Source organism: Branchiostoma floridae, chromosome 17, assembly GCF_000003815.2.
Source record: "Branchiostoma floridae strain S238N-H82 chromosome 17, Bfl_VNyyK, whole genome shotgun sequence".
Lineage (NCBI taxonomy): Eukaryota > Metazoa > Chordata > Leptocardii > Amphioxiformes > Branchiostomatidae > Branchiostoma > Branchiostoma floridae.
In genome coordinates this window covers 2052837-2069334 of record NC_049995.1, presented here as the reverse complement: position 1 = coordinate 2069334, position 16498 = coordinate 2052837, and the positions used below count along the sequence as shown (strand labels likewise).

The 16498-nt window shown below is 40.5% G+C and overlaps 3 protein-coding genes across 7 annotated transcripts in view; 1 reads left to right on the top strand and 2 right to left on the bottom strand.

Annotated features, from left to right (window-relative positions):
* The window catches only part of LOC118405133, a 10025-nt gene extending 6566 nt beyond the window's left edge, over positions 1-3459 (bottom strand). The window contains exons 1-4 of one of the 2 annotated variants that reach the window (XM_035804548.1): positions 3266-3459; positions 2637-2729; positions 1526-1789; positions 469-534 (exon numbers count right to left, since the gene is read on the bottom strand). In XM_035804548.1, coding sequence (XP_035660441.1) covers positions 469-534; positions 1526-1789; positions 2637-2729; positions 3266-3452 — 610 coding nt within the window. In that variant the 5' untranslated portion in view covers positions 3453-3459. The remainder of the gene's footprint in view (positions 1-468; positions 535-1525; positions 1790-2636; positions 2730-3265) is intronic. The other variant, XM_035804549.1, reaches the window with a different exon arrangement.
* Positions 3460-4342: 883 nt separating this feature from the next.
* On the bottom strand, positions 4343-8927 carry LOC118404879. Its single transcript, XM_035804260.1, has 9 exons — positions 8780-8927; positions 7743-8231; positions 6922-7091; positions 6517-6637; positions 6155-6220; positions 5584-5697; positions 5054-5134; positions 4700-4789; positions 4343-4437 (listed from the first exon to the last, which is right to left on the bottom strand). The coding sequence occupies exons 2-9, from the start codon at positions 8218-8220 to the stop codon at positions 4343-4345; spliced, it is 1215 nt and encodes a 404-aa protein (XP_035660153.1). The 5' UTR covers positions 8221-8231; positions 8780-8927.
* A 274-nt stretch (positions 8928-9201) lies between these two features.
* On the top strand, positions 9202-16485 carry LOC118404674 (probable N-acetyltransferase 16). 4 transcript variants are annotated; one of them, XM_035803918.1, is made up of 4 exons: positions 9202-9429; positions 13508-13662; positions 14058-14291; positions 14870-16485. In XM_035803918.1, the coding sequence occupies exons 1-4, from the start codon at positions 9243-9245 to the stop codon at positions 15425-15427; spliced, it is 1134 nt and encodes a 377-aa protein (XP_035659811.1). In that variant the 5' UTR covers positions 9202-9242; the 3' UTR covers positions 15428-16485. The 4 variants fall into 4 exon arrangements, with proteins under 4 accessions (XP_035659811.1, XP_035659810.1, XP_035659807.1 ...); XM_035803917.1 differs by having other exon boundaries at positions 13508-13677; XM_035803914.1 differs by lacking the exon at positions 13508-13662 and having other exon boundaries at positions 9202-9599.
* Positions 16486-16498: the final 13 nt, after the last annotated feature.

Below are 16498 nucleotides of genomic sequence, written 5' to 3'. Positions count from 1 at the left end.
TCATCAGTCAAAATCCAAGATGGCGGCCGATATTACCTAGATGACGTCATAATGTCATCATATAACATTATAATGGCACGAAAGTTAGTATAATAATTTTGGCTTACATGTACATCATTCTCTGAAAATTTCGTGCTCCTACAATAAGTAGTTTAGGTGTGGGTAACAAAAGTTTGTTTAAAAAAATGCTGGGGTCAATTTTGACCCCACTGGACTATGCATAAACTTTCGAGGATAACTTAATCAATAATTAGCCAATCTCGGTAAAAACGTATAAGAAGTTATAGGACATATATACAAACAAACTCCTGGAAGGAAATTTGTTTTCAACCAGAAATGACATAATGGCACACATTGATATACGCCTGGGGTCAGTTTTGACCCCATACGGTGGTTTGAGGGTTAAACTGTTATAGATATTACAACTTTGCAATCTATTGGAGCAACTTTTAAGTTATAAGAATATACCTGCACCAGATTCAACTTCACTTGGATCTGGGGGTCCATCTTGTTGAAGTGGTGCTGCAGCAGCATCTACAAGTAAAATGTAAAGTAAAATCAACTATAGGTTTTCCTGTAGACACAGCAAACAAATGTTGGTTATGGTAGGGATGTATCAAAATCAGATATCTATGATTAGGGTTTTAAATTTCTGGACTCAGTGTACAAGAGAGTGACCAGATTTCCAATTTGAAACTTTATTGATAATAGCCACATGTGCCAATTAAAGAATTAGTCACAATGTGTCCATTTCGGCACTTTCTGACAAATCTAAAAGTTTTCCAACTTGGAATTTCAAGAGCTGCCATAGAAGATAATGATTACTGAGAATAGCTGTTTATTGAGCTGAAACAGCAGCTGTTTAACAGTGAGTGCCAAGAGCAGATAAAACAATGCCACAATTCTTGCTGCACAAGACAGCATTTTACCAGAGGCAATGACAGACATCAATCATTCTTTCAGACTCCCCAACAAAATGAAAAGTTGCAAAACAATTTCTGCAGCAATAAACACTAGAAGTGCAAAGCTAATGAACTCCTAAGAATCACATTCAAGATTAACCTTGCTTGCTCCTATTTGATAGCCTTAAGTGCCATCCAAGTGAATGGAGCAGCTATAAACTATCATCCATTCCATGCTATTTTGCCACAAGATGCATATTAAAAATCATATTCACCACAAGAAAGTTATTTCACATGTAATCTAAAATTTATGCCATACAAATTAGACTTCTGGATGATTTCTGCCTAAAAGTTTTTTTTTCTGAGGGAAATCTTGCTTTGATTGTTACAACAAGCCTATGAAAATGTAGCAGCGTCTACAAATGACAAAACTGCAACTGCGGGAACATGATCATGATCATGGAACCATCGTAAATTAGCCTGACGTATCATGCAAAAGTCCAATCCCAAACAATTGATGGAAATTTTCCTCATAAAGTTTTGTCTCCATGCAGAGGATGTCATCCATTAAAAATCAAATTTGTGTGGCTCGACCGTCACAAGTCGTTAACTCCATTTCTTACAGTCTTCTTCCTCCAGGTGCGAGTCATCATGTCTGTCAGTGTTCTCATCAGTGTTCGTGCCTGCAGCTGTACCCAGCTGGCTGTGGGCTGTTCGTGTTGGTACTTCCACACCAGATGCATCCTCCTCCTCTTCCTCTAGATTATCTTCCCCAACCTCCGTCTGTGACATCTGTATGGCATTACAGTCACCGACCTGAACCATGTCGCTGTTTGTGATGTAGATGTTCTTGATGTGGTAGTTCACCACTGTGACGTTCTGCGTCCCTGTCAAGTTTGAAAACTTTTCAGCCATGTTTATGTTGTGGACTGGATCTACGTAGCCTGTGCTTGTCCTCTTGACTTCACTTGTACAGTCTTAATGACACATGGTTCAACAATATTTGGTTGCCCAAGAAAATTGGACAACCTTTTTGTTCAAACACTGACTTTCCTATACCTCAGTGACAAAATTAACTTTTTGTAGCATGTATGCCATGTGCTCTTCTGATATCCAAATGTTAAGATAATATAGACAGTCGTCAATCTTCAAATTGCCACCCTAATCCAACAGATAATGGTGCAGCTTTCACACTTGGTCATGACCAGTTTTATGGGTAACAAACAGTGTCTAAATCATCATGATTCTGATTTTCTTAGTAATACAATGATAGCTATACAGCTTAAATGTTACGTAAGAGAAGACTAGACGTGTCAGTACTTCTCAACCATTCTGTCCATTCATGGTGAATGCTAAAAGCAGCAGAGCCAACATGAGGCTGAAAATATCTGTTAACAGCACCCAAAGAATGTGAATTTAACTACAATGTATTCAAAAGCAACATACTGTCCCCAAGAGCATAGTTACATATTATCAATTCAAATGCAACCACTCTTCAGTTTGAAAGAAAGCTTTACTAAAATTGGCTTTTAATAGATTTATGTCCCTTCAAGCAAACTGATTCATAAGTCAAATTTAGACCCTCTAGGAATTATCAAGGTATAACATATCATGTTTCAATATCTAGCCACTTAAAAGAAAAAGAAATCAATTGGTAGCAATTCATGATCGCAGACTAAAAAAGACAGAAATGCCAATAAAAGCAAAATTAATGTATAATACATTTGAACTAACCTTGTTCCAAAGAAACTAGCTGAGTTCCTTGTGCACCAGTTGACAGTTTTTCTTCGCTGGTGTCTGGAGGTTTGGCTGCACTGTTGTCACCTTCTACATCAACAAGGCAAATAGTTTAGAGGTAGATCTAGAGTATTCAAACTATGCTTCAAAAATTTGCTACTATGCCAGGCTATAGATAGACAAACAGCAACGTCGACCAGAGGATGCGAAGTGAGTTAATCAAAGGCGAAGATGCACCTTGATTCAAAGAGGGATTTAATCACATAATGCTTACAACACAGCCATCATGGTGTTAAGAGAGCAAGGGGCATCACGTGACTCGTAACACCAAGGTCGTAACAATGACATCATTACCTTATTAATATTGATATACCATAGGGGTGAAGGAGTAAAAAAAATAATTCATCTTACTTCACAGCATTCAATTAAGTACCCACTAGTCCCACAAATATCAAAAATCATTCAGCATATTCATTTTGCATCAATGTCTGAACCACCACAAAGAGAATGAAAGGAAATTTATTAATTTTTTGCATAACTTTTTGCATGACGACACTCTGGCTAAAAAAAGATAAGAATGCAAATAAAAACATAAAGTTTGATATCAATTTGATAATTGAACTAACCTTTCTCCAAAGGAACTAGCTGAGATCCTGCTGCACCATTTGACAGTTTTTCTTTGCCGGTGTCTGGATGATTGACTGCACTGTTTTTAACTTCTACATTTACTTGGCTACATCTCTCTGGAGGTTCATCTGTACTGTTGCCACCTTCTACATCAATGGCTGCATTTTCACGGTAGCTGAGGTGCATTGGTGTTGCCGCTGCATCATAAATTAGATTTGTTACCCATGACTTTATAAAATTGGTAATATCAATGAGAAAGTATCAAAACCTTAATTTAGAAATTTGCCATACCAAAAAAAACCATACCAACCAAAATTGACTGACAGCAGCTAGCAGCCATTTTATATGAAGAATTATGAAGGCACAGTTACCCTGGACTTAGAGACTTCTTCTCTTTATGTAAGGGAATATCAGTCAAGCATATTGACAATGTGCACCGTGCAAAATGATTATCAGTGAGAATTTTGACATACTGGTAGAGAAATTCAAAGCACTTGTTTGGGCTGTTCAGAAAAACAGACAACTACAAAACAAACCATGTTTAATTGTTAGACAAACTCAGCTCTGATTGTTAAACAATGGTTTATTGAAATTTGTTTACATAACAGCATGGGGATTGAAAACTGTGCGTCTCTTGTAGATATGTTTCCTGAGAACTAACTGAAGGTGTATATCATGCATAAATAAATAAATGCAAACCGTATCATTTATTATTTTTGTTCGCCAAGCAACCACCTATCCTCAGCAACCATTTTTGCTCGGTCCCGTGAGTGATTGCTCAGGACAGGTTTGACTGTATAACCAAACTTCCTAACTTTAAAGGGTTAGCTACTACTGTAAATGCAGAAACTAAATCAGACCAGGTTTTATGTTTGCGGTTTTCACGTTGCTAATTCACCGCAACTATTTTTCCATGGCAGTTAGAGACTACAGTGCTTGGTGCTAAAAGCAATCTTAAAACTACCACGAACAGTCAAATTCAATCCCCACAAACTTAAATGCATTAACAGTATCTCAAGCTGTATTCATTTTCTTTTTCAATATCAATAATCAATAATCAAATAATAGTGTTCAAACTAACCAGGTTCTGGGGAATGTTGGGCCCCTTCTGTAGCACCTGTCTGCTGTTCTCCATCAGTGCCAGGAGCTTCAGCTGTATCATTAGCGAGTTCTACAAACACAAACACACACGTTCCTAGCTGCGCCTGAAGAACTCTACTCTTACTACTCATACACATAGGAGGAGTTTGGGAGTGATGGGAGAGGGTTCCTCAGTGACATGTGTCCTGACTGAAAACATGATACATTCTGTTAATCATGACACTGTCCATTTTTGTAAAATTTCACTTTAAAGGGATAGCTGCTTATCTCAGGCTGTATTCATTTTCTTTTTTAATCAATATTATAATGAAAATGATAGTGTTCAAACCAACCAGGTTCTGGGGGAGGTTGGCTTCCTTCTGTAGCACCTGTCTGCTGTTCTCCATCAGTGCCAGGAGCTTCAGCTGTATCATCAGCAGGTTCTACAAACACATGAACACATACGTTCACACAGATGTTCCTAGCTGCACCTGAAGAACTCTACTCTACTCTACTCTACTACTCAAACACATAGGAGGAGTTTATGACATGTGTCCTCCCTGAAAACATGATACATTTTGTTAATCATGACATTGTCCATTTTTGTAAAACTCGACTTTAAAGGTTTAGCTGCTATCTCAGACTGTATTAATTTTTTTTTTTTAAATCAATAATCATGTAACAAGACTGATAGCGTTCAAACTAACCAGGTTCTGGGGGAGGTTGTGCTCCTTCTGTCTGCTCTTCTCCATCAGTGCCAGGTGCTTCAGCTGCATCGTTAGCAGGTTCTACAAACAAATTAACAAAGTAATAAATGTAGGAGGAGTTTTGCTGTAGTACCATTGATATATGAAAGCTGCTTTCAATTGGGAACCCAATAATTTTGCTCAATTCTATTTTGTATGTATCTACTACCCACGTACCAAATATCACTATAATCATAAGGACACATTGAGTTATGCTACCCACATAAAAACACAGAAACACATAAAATATAACCTTCTTGGCAAAACTTATAAAGGACTAAATACATAGCAAAAGGAATTATCATGATATTAACTTGCTATTGCCACATATTATTCTTTTTTCTTCACCATGATAGGACTAATTTAGAAGCACAAGTTAAAGTATATCACAGATAAGAAAAGTAGACACAAAATCTGAACTCTTCAAATCCTCTTGGCACAATTTGATTTCTGTGTTACTGTAAGAAGACAACTACAAAGCTTAAACTGACCTGATTCTGAGGAAACTTCCAGTCCATGCAGTTGGGCTTCTCCTGAGTGAACTGTCAGGTTTTCCACATCAATGTTCAGAGCTGCATCAAGTTCATGTGCAGCTCCTTGAACTTCTACAAAAAAAATGTAAATTCACAGTGAATACCGAGCACCAAAGTAACAAATATCCGATGCAAGACTACTTTATCACATTATTTTTTTTACAGTTTATTATCACCATCATCATCAGTGCTTGTTGTTTGTTGCTCGATGTTGTCCTCTCAGCCCATCTCGAGAAGGTCTCTCTCAGCTTTCTTGTCTCTTCCTTTTTCCTGTTCGGCACCTGTTTAGTACCACCTTAGGAGGTCTTTAGCTTTTCCATTTGTTCAATGATGAGGCCCAGCCAACACAGTATTGCTCTATTGCACAAGATTCAATAAGTTCAATGGAACAAATTAATAAAAAATGACACCAGCTTTGCTGAATTGACTCTCTCTTTTATAACATTAATTTAAATACATTTCAATATAAAAAATGTATATAAATTATAATTGTGCGTCTAGCAGTAAGATGCAGCAAAACAAAACTTACCACTGGTGGTTGTCTGTCGCTGAATGGGAATCATAGAAGAGGGTTCCTCAGTGATATGTGTCCTCACTGAAAACATGACATGCATTTACAAAGAGTCATTTTACACTTAGGTTGAGACAGTACATTTGTTAATCATGCCCGTCTTTGTAAAACAAGGCTTTGAAAAACGGCGGGAGATTTCACGATTGACAGCGACTTAATGCAAAACATAATGTCATGGGGGTTCCATGACCAAGTTCTAGGGAAGAGAGGAATTTACTGAAATACACACATACACACATACAGACACACAGACACACACACATGCATTCACACACGCACGCAAACATGCACACACACACAGGAGGTAATAAATTCCTCACCAAGGCTCTGTGGTGGTAGGTCAGCTACTTGTTGAGGTGTAGTGGTACATCTTTCCAGGACACGGTCCAAAATAGTGGCAGTCGCATCAGGCCCATGGCGTAACCTCCAACACTCCACAGTCTGCAAATAGTCAGAGGTGTGTACCATAAATCTTTTGGCAACTTCACTGGTGAAATCATGACAGGTTGTACACAAGTTTTCATTGTATGAACAGCATTGTTTCAATCACAAGTTCAAAACATCAGAAAAAAACCTTTCCCTTTTTTACAAAATGAACAAAGTACTAGTAAAGGCAAGGATGTAGGACAGAATGCAGGCTACAATCTATGTTATAGAGCCTAAGTTCCAACTGTTTTTGGTTTATTGTCATCACGTAAAAAAGCATGTTAATCCAGAAGATGTACCTCTATCAGCATGGCCTTGTGTCCTCCATATTCCTGTAGGATGTCTTCCAGGACTTCTTCTGGTATCTCAAGTCCATGTGCCACCCCAGTAACAACTCTGTCTGTGTATCTGTCTCTGCCCATCGCATCAACCTTCTGTCGGATCTGCCTCTGCGTGATGGTGTCAGGGCCTAAAGTTTTAAGAATAAATGTTGCAATAACAATATAAATATTTGTTCTTAAGGCCACACCAATTTAATTTCTTGGTTCACGGATTCGCTCGCTCCAATTTTTTGGGGAAAAAATAAAAATCACCACTCAGCAAATTTTCACCATAAATGAAACCATTCACCAACTTTCTGGTGTAGCAAATTGGCCTTTATATTATAAGCTCCTTAAAATGTGGGTATTATTATTGCAGTCATATTTTTCATTCATGAACTATGATGAAGAATGGGACAAACATAAAAACTGACACTACTTTAAAATTTATAATTTTGAACAAACAGGTGCAGTTACTGTACAGTAATAGTGTTTTGTACTTTTTTCGAGCTGAAAACTTTTTATTCTTTATGTTTTGGATTAACCCTTACCTTTACCCCAACCATTTTACAATTTTTATTTTTATTTTTATTTTGCCCTCTCGCTCCATACTTTTTAGGAAAAAATCCGTGAACCAATAATATTGAAACACTTACTAGCTAACAAGGAGGGAACACCATTTTCTTGCAGCTATGACATCTAAAAATTGGTACTAAGAAAGTATATAATATTGAATTACATTTTTGACCCAAGACTAAAAGGCTCTTCTAACTCCATTAAAAAAGATAAAAAAAAGTTACCCGACAGCTTGCTCAGTGATCTGTACAGGTGTCTGTAAAACCCTTTCTTCCCTGGACACAGAATACTGAAGTCGCTCAGAAGAAAAGGTTTCTGGAAATTCCTGTCGTCACTTTCAAACACAATGGGAATGAGTCTTCTCTTCAGCTTCAGGTCGTGGCTTTCCAGAATCCCAGACAAAAACGTACCCATCTTAAATTCTACGGCGTCTTCAAGGTTTTTGTTCATTCGTTCCAGTACGTCTGGTGAGAGAAACACTATGGCGTGGCGGCTGTCTATAAACGACTGCTTGAACCGTTTCATCCGTTCTCCGTGCCCGTCTCGGTATGGGTCGCATACTGAAAACCCCCATTTGTTATGTTCGAGTTTGTCTCTATACTTTTGTATGTCCTCCCTTCTTTGGTCAGATTCATCGTAATACACAGCAGTGTCGTAGATGAAAGTAGAGTTTTGGTTGGATGGGCCGTTGTCTCCCATCATGGTTTACATTTCTGAAATCAAAACAAAAAAGGGAATAAAACTTGTTGGTGTATGCGCTTAGAAACTGTTCAAACAACAAATTATCATATTACTGCATCATGCGGTCAAAAGAAGCCAAAAGAAAATTTCTTTTAGCTGCTATTGACATCTCAAGTCACTTCACTGCTTTCTTTCTAGGCCCTTCAAAGTTGTTTGGAAAGACCAGTTTGCAACACAGCGGTGGACTCAAGATGTTAAGGTTACAATAGCCAATTTGGCTGCCAGGTAGCCTTAATAACCCTGCTCAGTGTTTTCCGTAAACCCCTCCCATGGCAGGTAAATTACAGAACACAAAGCTATTAAAAGAATTGAGTTGGCATACTTGTTCTTACTGCCTCTTCAGTATCTATTCAGTATGTGGAGCCACTAAAGAAGCCTTGTTCACTACAATTTGTAACACCAACTTGTGACTCAGCATACGCGCGTCAGGGGGTTTCCAGCTAAAAAAAAATCATCTGGAAATCCCCTGACGTCACAAGTAAAACGCGCGCTTATAAAGCTCCTCTATCTGTAAACTAACCTTGCAACAGCCAGTGTGGTAGTTCGAACACATGTCCGTCCGTGCAGTGCTGCTCTGGCGTCCAGAAAAGCGACAAAACGTGGGATTTTTACCCGAAACACAGTCAGACCCAACCCGGAAGTTTCCTTAGTTTCACTTCTTAGGGAAGTGGAGCATCATGGGAAAAGTGGGCGGTTTCACTTCAGTACAGGGGTTTTCTTTCGGTCTGTCATAAAAAATATAACAGTTAAAAAGTTATAAGTATCAAAATGGGGGATGAGGAACTTCATGAATTAACTTAAAGAGCAGAATTATCATAAATAGATCTTTCATGAGAGTTTTCGAGTTCACGTTAAAATTTTAACCTCCTTGCATCGGCCCATCTCAAACTAATGGCGCAAAACCTCGCTCTTGCGATTTTTGATGGTATTGCAGGTATTGTGCCTTGTGACATGCGCTTCGAGTCGTCCTCTAGTTTCTGCAGATGTGTACCGCTAGTTATTGTAAACGTTACAGCTTGTTTGTGCGTCTCTCTGGTTCCATCCTAACATCTGCTTGGAGATTACCGACCCGACCTTTGGACCCATGTTGGTTCCAAACTAGACCAAAAATAACTAGACCAAAGTTCAAGTTCACAAAAGTTCTAAAGATGGCGGACAACACCACCAGTGGTGCGGACCTAGCTCTCACGTTCCGTATGGCGTGTCACAGCGACTATGACGCCGTCATGAGCATGTCTGAAGGCATCTACGGCGGCAGGGACTACCTACCGGCGTTCTTTCACTCCTTTATAGACGATCCTGACGTCATTGTGTTCCTGGCGTTGGTCGGTGACCAAGTGGTGAGATACGTGGACGAATGCTTATACACATGTACCCAGGTGACATGTACCGTTAGCAGCGCTAGAACCCCACTGTTACAGAACCAATAGTGTAAATGACATGCTAGACCCAATATGTTGACAAGGAGGTACGTTGAAAAAGAACCTTCTTGGTTGTACTGTACTACTGTACTTTGTAATACATGTCAATTTATGTCAATAGATTCTATTGTCAGTTTATGTCAATAAAGATTTCTATGTGGACATATTGGGAGGGAAAATCTAAAACTTTTGTTGCTATCCTTCTTTTTGGCGACGCCTCAGGGGCGAGCCAAATGGTATATGATTGTGTTCAGTCGCAAAAATTCTGGGAATTGTACAGGCATGTGTCCACGGGAATGCTGATCCATAGGAATGTTTGGAATTCCAGTCAGAGAGTCAGGGCTGTTTGATTCCACTTTCCAACCGTTAAGTTGTATTGAATCCGTTCACATGTAAGTCCAATCTTTATGACTAGGCCTCGGAACCAGCGGTATAAAAAGAACAATTTCATAACGTTCTTTAGAACCTCTAGGAAGCGTCAATAGCCTGGCCTAGACATAATATCTATGATCATTTATGTTTTCCCCGAAGGAGAAAACATTGTTTTTCCTGGTGCGTTCTTTTTCTTTCTTCCTCCTAGCAGAAAAGGTTTACGGGAAAGGCTGAGCTGTCTACCTGGGCTGGCTATCACATTAGGCTATTCAAATACCCCCTTTCATAGCCCCAATTCTTTTTTTCACTCGCACACACTACCTTGGGGTGAACCTAATGGTATACAGTCAAACTTGTCCTGAGCAACCACTCAAGGGACTGAGCAAAAATGGTTGCTCGGACAAGTTTGACTGTTGTATGCGACAAGGGAGGTTGACACAAGGCTAGAGGGAAGACATTCTTCATTTTTGTAAAAATGTTGTCTTTTTTGACATGCAGGTGGGATTGCGGGCATCCAAGATCACGGAGAGCGGAACTGTATTCATTGTGAAAGCCGCTAGGGTCGCTCCTGACTGGAGGGGAAAGGGAATCGACAGCAGGTTGTCTGTACATCAGGACCAGTGGATGCGTCAGAATTGTCCCACGGTCAAGTACAAGCGATCCACGGCGATTCCATCGCACAAGGCGTAACAGAATCCATGAAGAAAAAGATGCGCTATATTTTCAGTATGGTGAGTAGTTAAGTACTACAGAGTTGCCTCAGTCAAAAGTAAATTGGCCTGTAAGGGGCCTTAACTAAAAGTGCACACAAAAAAAGACTCTACATGGAAGGGACATCGATTTGGAAATGTGCATCTCTGTAGCATGAAATGCAATTGTAAGAAGAAGAAATCTCCAAGCAGATCCTACGGTGCCGTGAGATAGTATCAAAGCTGGCAAAGGAGTATAGCCGGCCAAAGGGAGTCAAACGGGCACCGGTCGCATAAACTCTTCTAGGCCGGCTTCCTCTGCCAGCTTTTGATGCTATCTTATGCTACCACTGGATCTGCTTGGAGATTAAGCAGAAGAACAGTAACAAATGTAGCAAACATGTGATTTTCCATCAGCCCTTCATACTGCACCAAGGTGGACCCAACCTGTGGTGGCGACAGGACCCCGCTCAGCTGGCTCAACTAGACACGACCGGCTTACCGGACGTCGTGCCTCTACAGGACGCAGACGACGACTTCTGTACGGCTGTACAGAAATGGCTTCCCGCGGGAGCTTGCGGTACTCACGACGGCAAACCCGTCATACTTGTAGACTGGGACCCGTACACACTATGTCCGGCTAACTTAAAGTATCTACAAGCACAAAACAAGATTTACGTATTGAAACACGAAGGTGAAGTAAGCTTGAGTATCTCCAATACTTACCTTTCACCTTCAGCGAGAATGCTGTGCGTCCAAATCTACGCAAAGGATTTGGCCACCGTTTTAAAACACCTACTGACGCACTTGAAGGAAGCAAGTCAAATCTACAACAGTGACGCCATCTGTATGGGTGTGTTCGTTTCGCAGTTTGAGTTAGAAGACCCCATCCATGACTTCTGTAGACACACGTTACAAATGGACCCTATTCATCCCAGCAAGACACAGACGCTAGCTTTCGAATCTGTGATGTGAAACCTAAAAACCTCAACTGGACATGTCATAGTCTTACCAAACGGTGTGCCTCAATAGGAAACGAATGATGACTACTTGTCTCAGCAGCTGTTAAGATTAGATTATCCGCAGTGTGTTACGCATGTTTTTGTTAGAACAGTACAAAGTTGTACTACAAAAAAGCCTACTAAAGCTTATAAAAACACAAATTGATTAAAACTAGATGGTACTGAGCCAGAACCTTAAATTTGCTTTGAGATTACGGAATTTTGTTATCAAACACTCCTTTTTTTATAATTTTAAATTTCACTGATTTATGTTTAAAGTTCATGAATATGCAATAAAGACAATCATGAAGAATTTTGTACACTCAAAAGACCCTTAATAATGCACAACACCTCTTATTAAATGTAAGAAGTGGGGGTCGGTGTTCTGGGCCCCAGGTTCTTTTAGAATGCTGCACGAGGGACGTTTAAACTACAGGACTAAAACACGCACAAGACACAGGTAAATTACGCATTATGCCATTGACACGCACGGGAGCTGTGAGTTCGGACCCTCTCTCTGCTTCCTTCTCTGACCGAAGCCTCTGTCCAACTGTTTCCCAACTCAACAACTCACTGCTCTTTATTTCAAAATCCCAGACACATATCCACTGTCTACAGCTATATGCATGGCACTAATTATAACATGTACCTGCTATTGGCTTTGTTGTTCTTTTCATCTTCAGTTCATCAAAGAACAATACAAAGGATAACACCTTGTCAACAGTTATCACACAACAATAGCAGACAGTAATACACATCTGGCCACGGAGACGCTCTCCTCAGACAAAATACATTATAGCCTTGTTATGAAGTGAAGGGAACCTTGCGACACAACAACAAAGAATTACAAATCACGATTCTACAAAGTACATAATATCTGCTTTTCACCATCCCTACATAAACACTCACAGACAAAGCGCAGCCCAGGAAATAACATTTCATCTCTACAGCTACATCTACCCCACAGTTTTCTACAAATCAAGTGTTCAACAACAAATAGTTCATTTCAGGAATAGAAATATATGAATGTTAACTTTTGTAAGGTAACTCTTCTAAGTTTTTTTTCAACAACCTTTCGTTTTTGTAATTATTGCACATTAAAAAGATGTATGCACAAAACATTTATACTAGTAGTGTGTTCGTCTTTGTCATTTGTCCACGCCAGGCTATCCTGTGTTACACAACAACTAGCTCTTACTACCATACATTCCACAGAACCTAGGATGCATTCTTTTAATTTCCTATTAGGGTCAGAAGTTCTCATTTCTCACTTGGACAGTCCAAGTTATGTTTTTAGTATCCAGACAAAATTCCACAATTGACACATGGTTACACTTTACAGATGAGTCAGAATTTGGAAAACATCGTATCATTGCTAAGGATATAGACAAAGCTACCAGCAGCACATAAGGACAAAGATCGTATGTTTTCATTTTGAATTCTGGTCTAGTCTAGTAAGAGTAATTAAGGTTCACTGGGGAAAGATTATGGGAGGGATTTTGCTTTCAGAGTAAAATATATTATTTTACATATCTAAAAATGCGTTCAAAAATTAAAATCATTTTAATCTAAAAAAAATGGCAAAGTATTTTAAAACTTTGCTATTTCATATGGTAAGATTTCATCTTGTTGTAAGTTCCCTTCTAACATCTGCTTGGAGACTTTGGCCCATGTTGGTTAACCGGTTCCAAACTAGACCAAAGGTCACAAAAGTACAGAAAGATGGCGGACAAAAACACCAGTGGTGCAGACAACACCACCAGTGGCGCGGATCTAGCTCTCACGTTCCGTATGGCCTGTCACGGCGACTATGACAGCGTCATGAGAATGTCTGAAGGCATCTACGAGGGCAAAGACTACCTCCCGGCGTTCTTTCACTCCTTCATAGACGACCCTGACGTCATTGTGTTCCTGGCGTTGGTCAGTGACCAAGTGGTGAGAAACTTTACATCTCCAAGTATTAAACGCTTGTTCTGTGACCTATATCCGATGTCTTTCAAAAGGGTATCAAGGTATATTAATTCGACGGACCATGTTTCCAAACTGCAATATATTCAAAATATTCCAGTTTAGACCCGCTGTCCATCGACGTGATATCTCTAAATACACTGTTTTTAACAACAAATGATAACCGTTTTTGCGGAGGCGATGTTTTCAAGATCTGTAACAGTAAAATCTACTCAAAGTCGAAACGACGATTATTGACAATCTTTTACCCCAACATCTGCTTGGAGATGGAATGGTGAAAATGTCGAATGTGTACATGTTGTTTGTCGTCTTGCTGTTTCTACATCTCGAATTCCTTTGCATTACAGGTGGGGTTGCGGGCATCCAAGATTACAGAGAGTGGAACTGCATTTATCGTCAAAGCCGCTAGGATCGCTCCTGACTGGAGGGGGCAGGGAATCGACAGACGGTTGTCCCTTCATCAGGACCAGTGGATGCGTCAGAATCGTCCCACGGTCAAGTACAAGCGATCCACGGCGTTTTCCCTGTCCCAAGGCGTAACAGAATCCATGAAGAAAAAGATGCGATATATTTTTAGTATGGTGAGTACATAATAATCGCCTTAGTCTGGTATCCAAACCTTAAGCCTGGCATCCGGCCGTATTACTAGAGTATAGCTCCCGAGTCTCTTCTGTCCTCTCCGCAAATACGTATTTTGGAGAGAGGACAGAAGAGACTCGGGAGCTATATAATACGACTGGATAACAGGCTGATCCAAACCAATTCTAGGTCCAGAGTATCTTCTGTACTCAGAAGAATTTGGATTACGATTTCCTACGTACTTTCGGATGCCTCAGATTTTCTGAAGTTTTGCCTGTAAGACTTCTAAACCACATAGGCACGTGTTGTTTGGGAAGACAGCAGCGACTCGTGTTGGGCTCCCTTGAAAACCAGTGACGCGACTGAAGGTGACAACCCAACTGTTTTTAAGATGAATGGATAGATATGAATTAAAGTGAAATTTCCAAATGGATGCAGCCTGTGGCCTTGCCCGAAATGTAGCTCCACAACTCGTTTTGGAAATGAAAATGTCTGTAGCCTGAAATAATGCAATTGCAACTTAAATAGCAGAACAGTAACTAATCTAACGTACAAAAGTAACATGCGACGTTTCTGGCAGCCCTTCATAGAATACCAGAGCGAACCCAACCTGTGGTGGCGACAGGACCCCGCTCAGCTGGCTCAACTGGACACGACCGGCTTACCGGACGTCGTGCCTCTACAGGACGCAGACGACGACTTCTGTACGGCTGTACAGAAATGGCTTCCCGCGGGAGCTTGCGGTACTCACGACGGCAAACCCGTCATACTTGTAGACTGGGACCCGTTCACGCTATCTCCGGCTAACTTAAAGTATCTACAAGCACAAAACAAGATTTACGTATTGAAACACGAAGGCGAAGTAAGCTTGAGTATCTCCAATACTTACCTTTCACCTTCAGCGAGAATGCTGTGCGTCCAAATCTATGCAAAGGATTTGGCCACCGTTTTAAAACACCTACTGACGCATCTGAAAGACGCAAGTCGAACCTATCACGGTGACGCCATCTGCACAAGTGTTTTCGTTTCGCAGTTTGAATTAGAAGACGCCATGCATGATTTCTGTAGACAAACGTTACAAATGGACCCTGTTCAACCCAGTAAGACACAGGCGCTAGCTTTCGAAGCTGTAATGTGAAACCTGAAAACGTTGGGCATAACTGGACACAACCGGCTTACCGGACGTCGTGCCTCTGTAGTTGTAGATTTCTGTACGGCTGTAAGGAAAGTATGTTACAGTGTACAACGTGAAAGGATCAGTTCAGCACCAAGGACAGTGGTAAATTAGACCTGCCCTTGGTGCTGAACTAACTGGGTGGTTTAGTTTCACGCGTACGGTTTCACAGTGTCTACAGGGATGCAGTTTAGCTTCATTCATTTGTTAAAACCTTGCTTCTTCTTCTTATGATACTGGACAAAAGTGGGGCATGATGTCCAGGACGTACTTATGATCAGAGGCCTTACCCAAGTGTGGCCGGTGGTGGTGGTGCAAGCCGTCAACAAAATAGAAAAAAAAAGTGGTGCATAAAAACAGGAACAAGTGATACTGTACATATTGCCACACTAGATATAGGCCCCTACCCTTACAGCTGTGTGAAGCCGGGGTAACCATAGTACTTGGCTACCCCAGCTTTGAAGCTATCTGTGGTTTTAGCTTCTATAAGGTGTTGCAGTAGTGCATTCCATACAATGACTGTTTTTGGAAAGTAGCTACCTCTGTGTGTTTCTGTCCTACAGTTGAGTGTGGTAAATCGTTGCTGGTGTCCTCTGGTTATGTTAGTGTTTCTTGTGAGGATATTGTGGATGGGGATGGCAATAAGATTATTGACAGCTTTGTACATAAGCGAAAGGCGGGCAACTTGTCTGCGCTGTTGTAGGGTGGGCCAACCGAGAGTTTGCAGAGTGTGTGTAATGCTGGTTGTTGAGCGGTAGTCGCCAGTGGCGAACCTGGCGGCACGCTTCTGTACTGCTTCTAACTCGTCTTCAAGTTTGTTCGTTTGTGAATGTATGCGTTTGTGGGGGTCCCACACAGAGGACGCATATTCTAGTTTTGGTCTTACAATGGACAAATAGGCTTGAGCTCTGATTGTTCTACATGGTCCTCTCAGATTCCTTCTTAAGAATCCCAGAGTAGTTTGCTTTTGCTGCTATATAATCTATGTGTGATTTCCATTTCAGGTTGTGTGAGAGTATGATACCTAGATAAGGG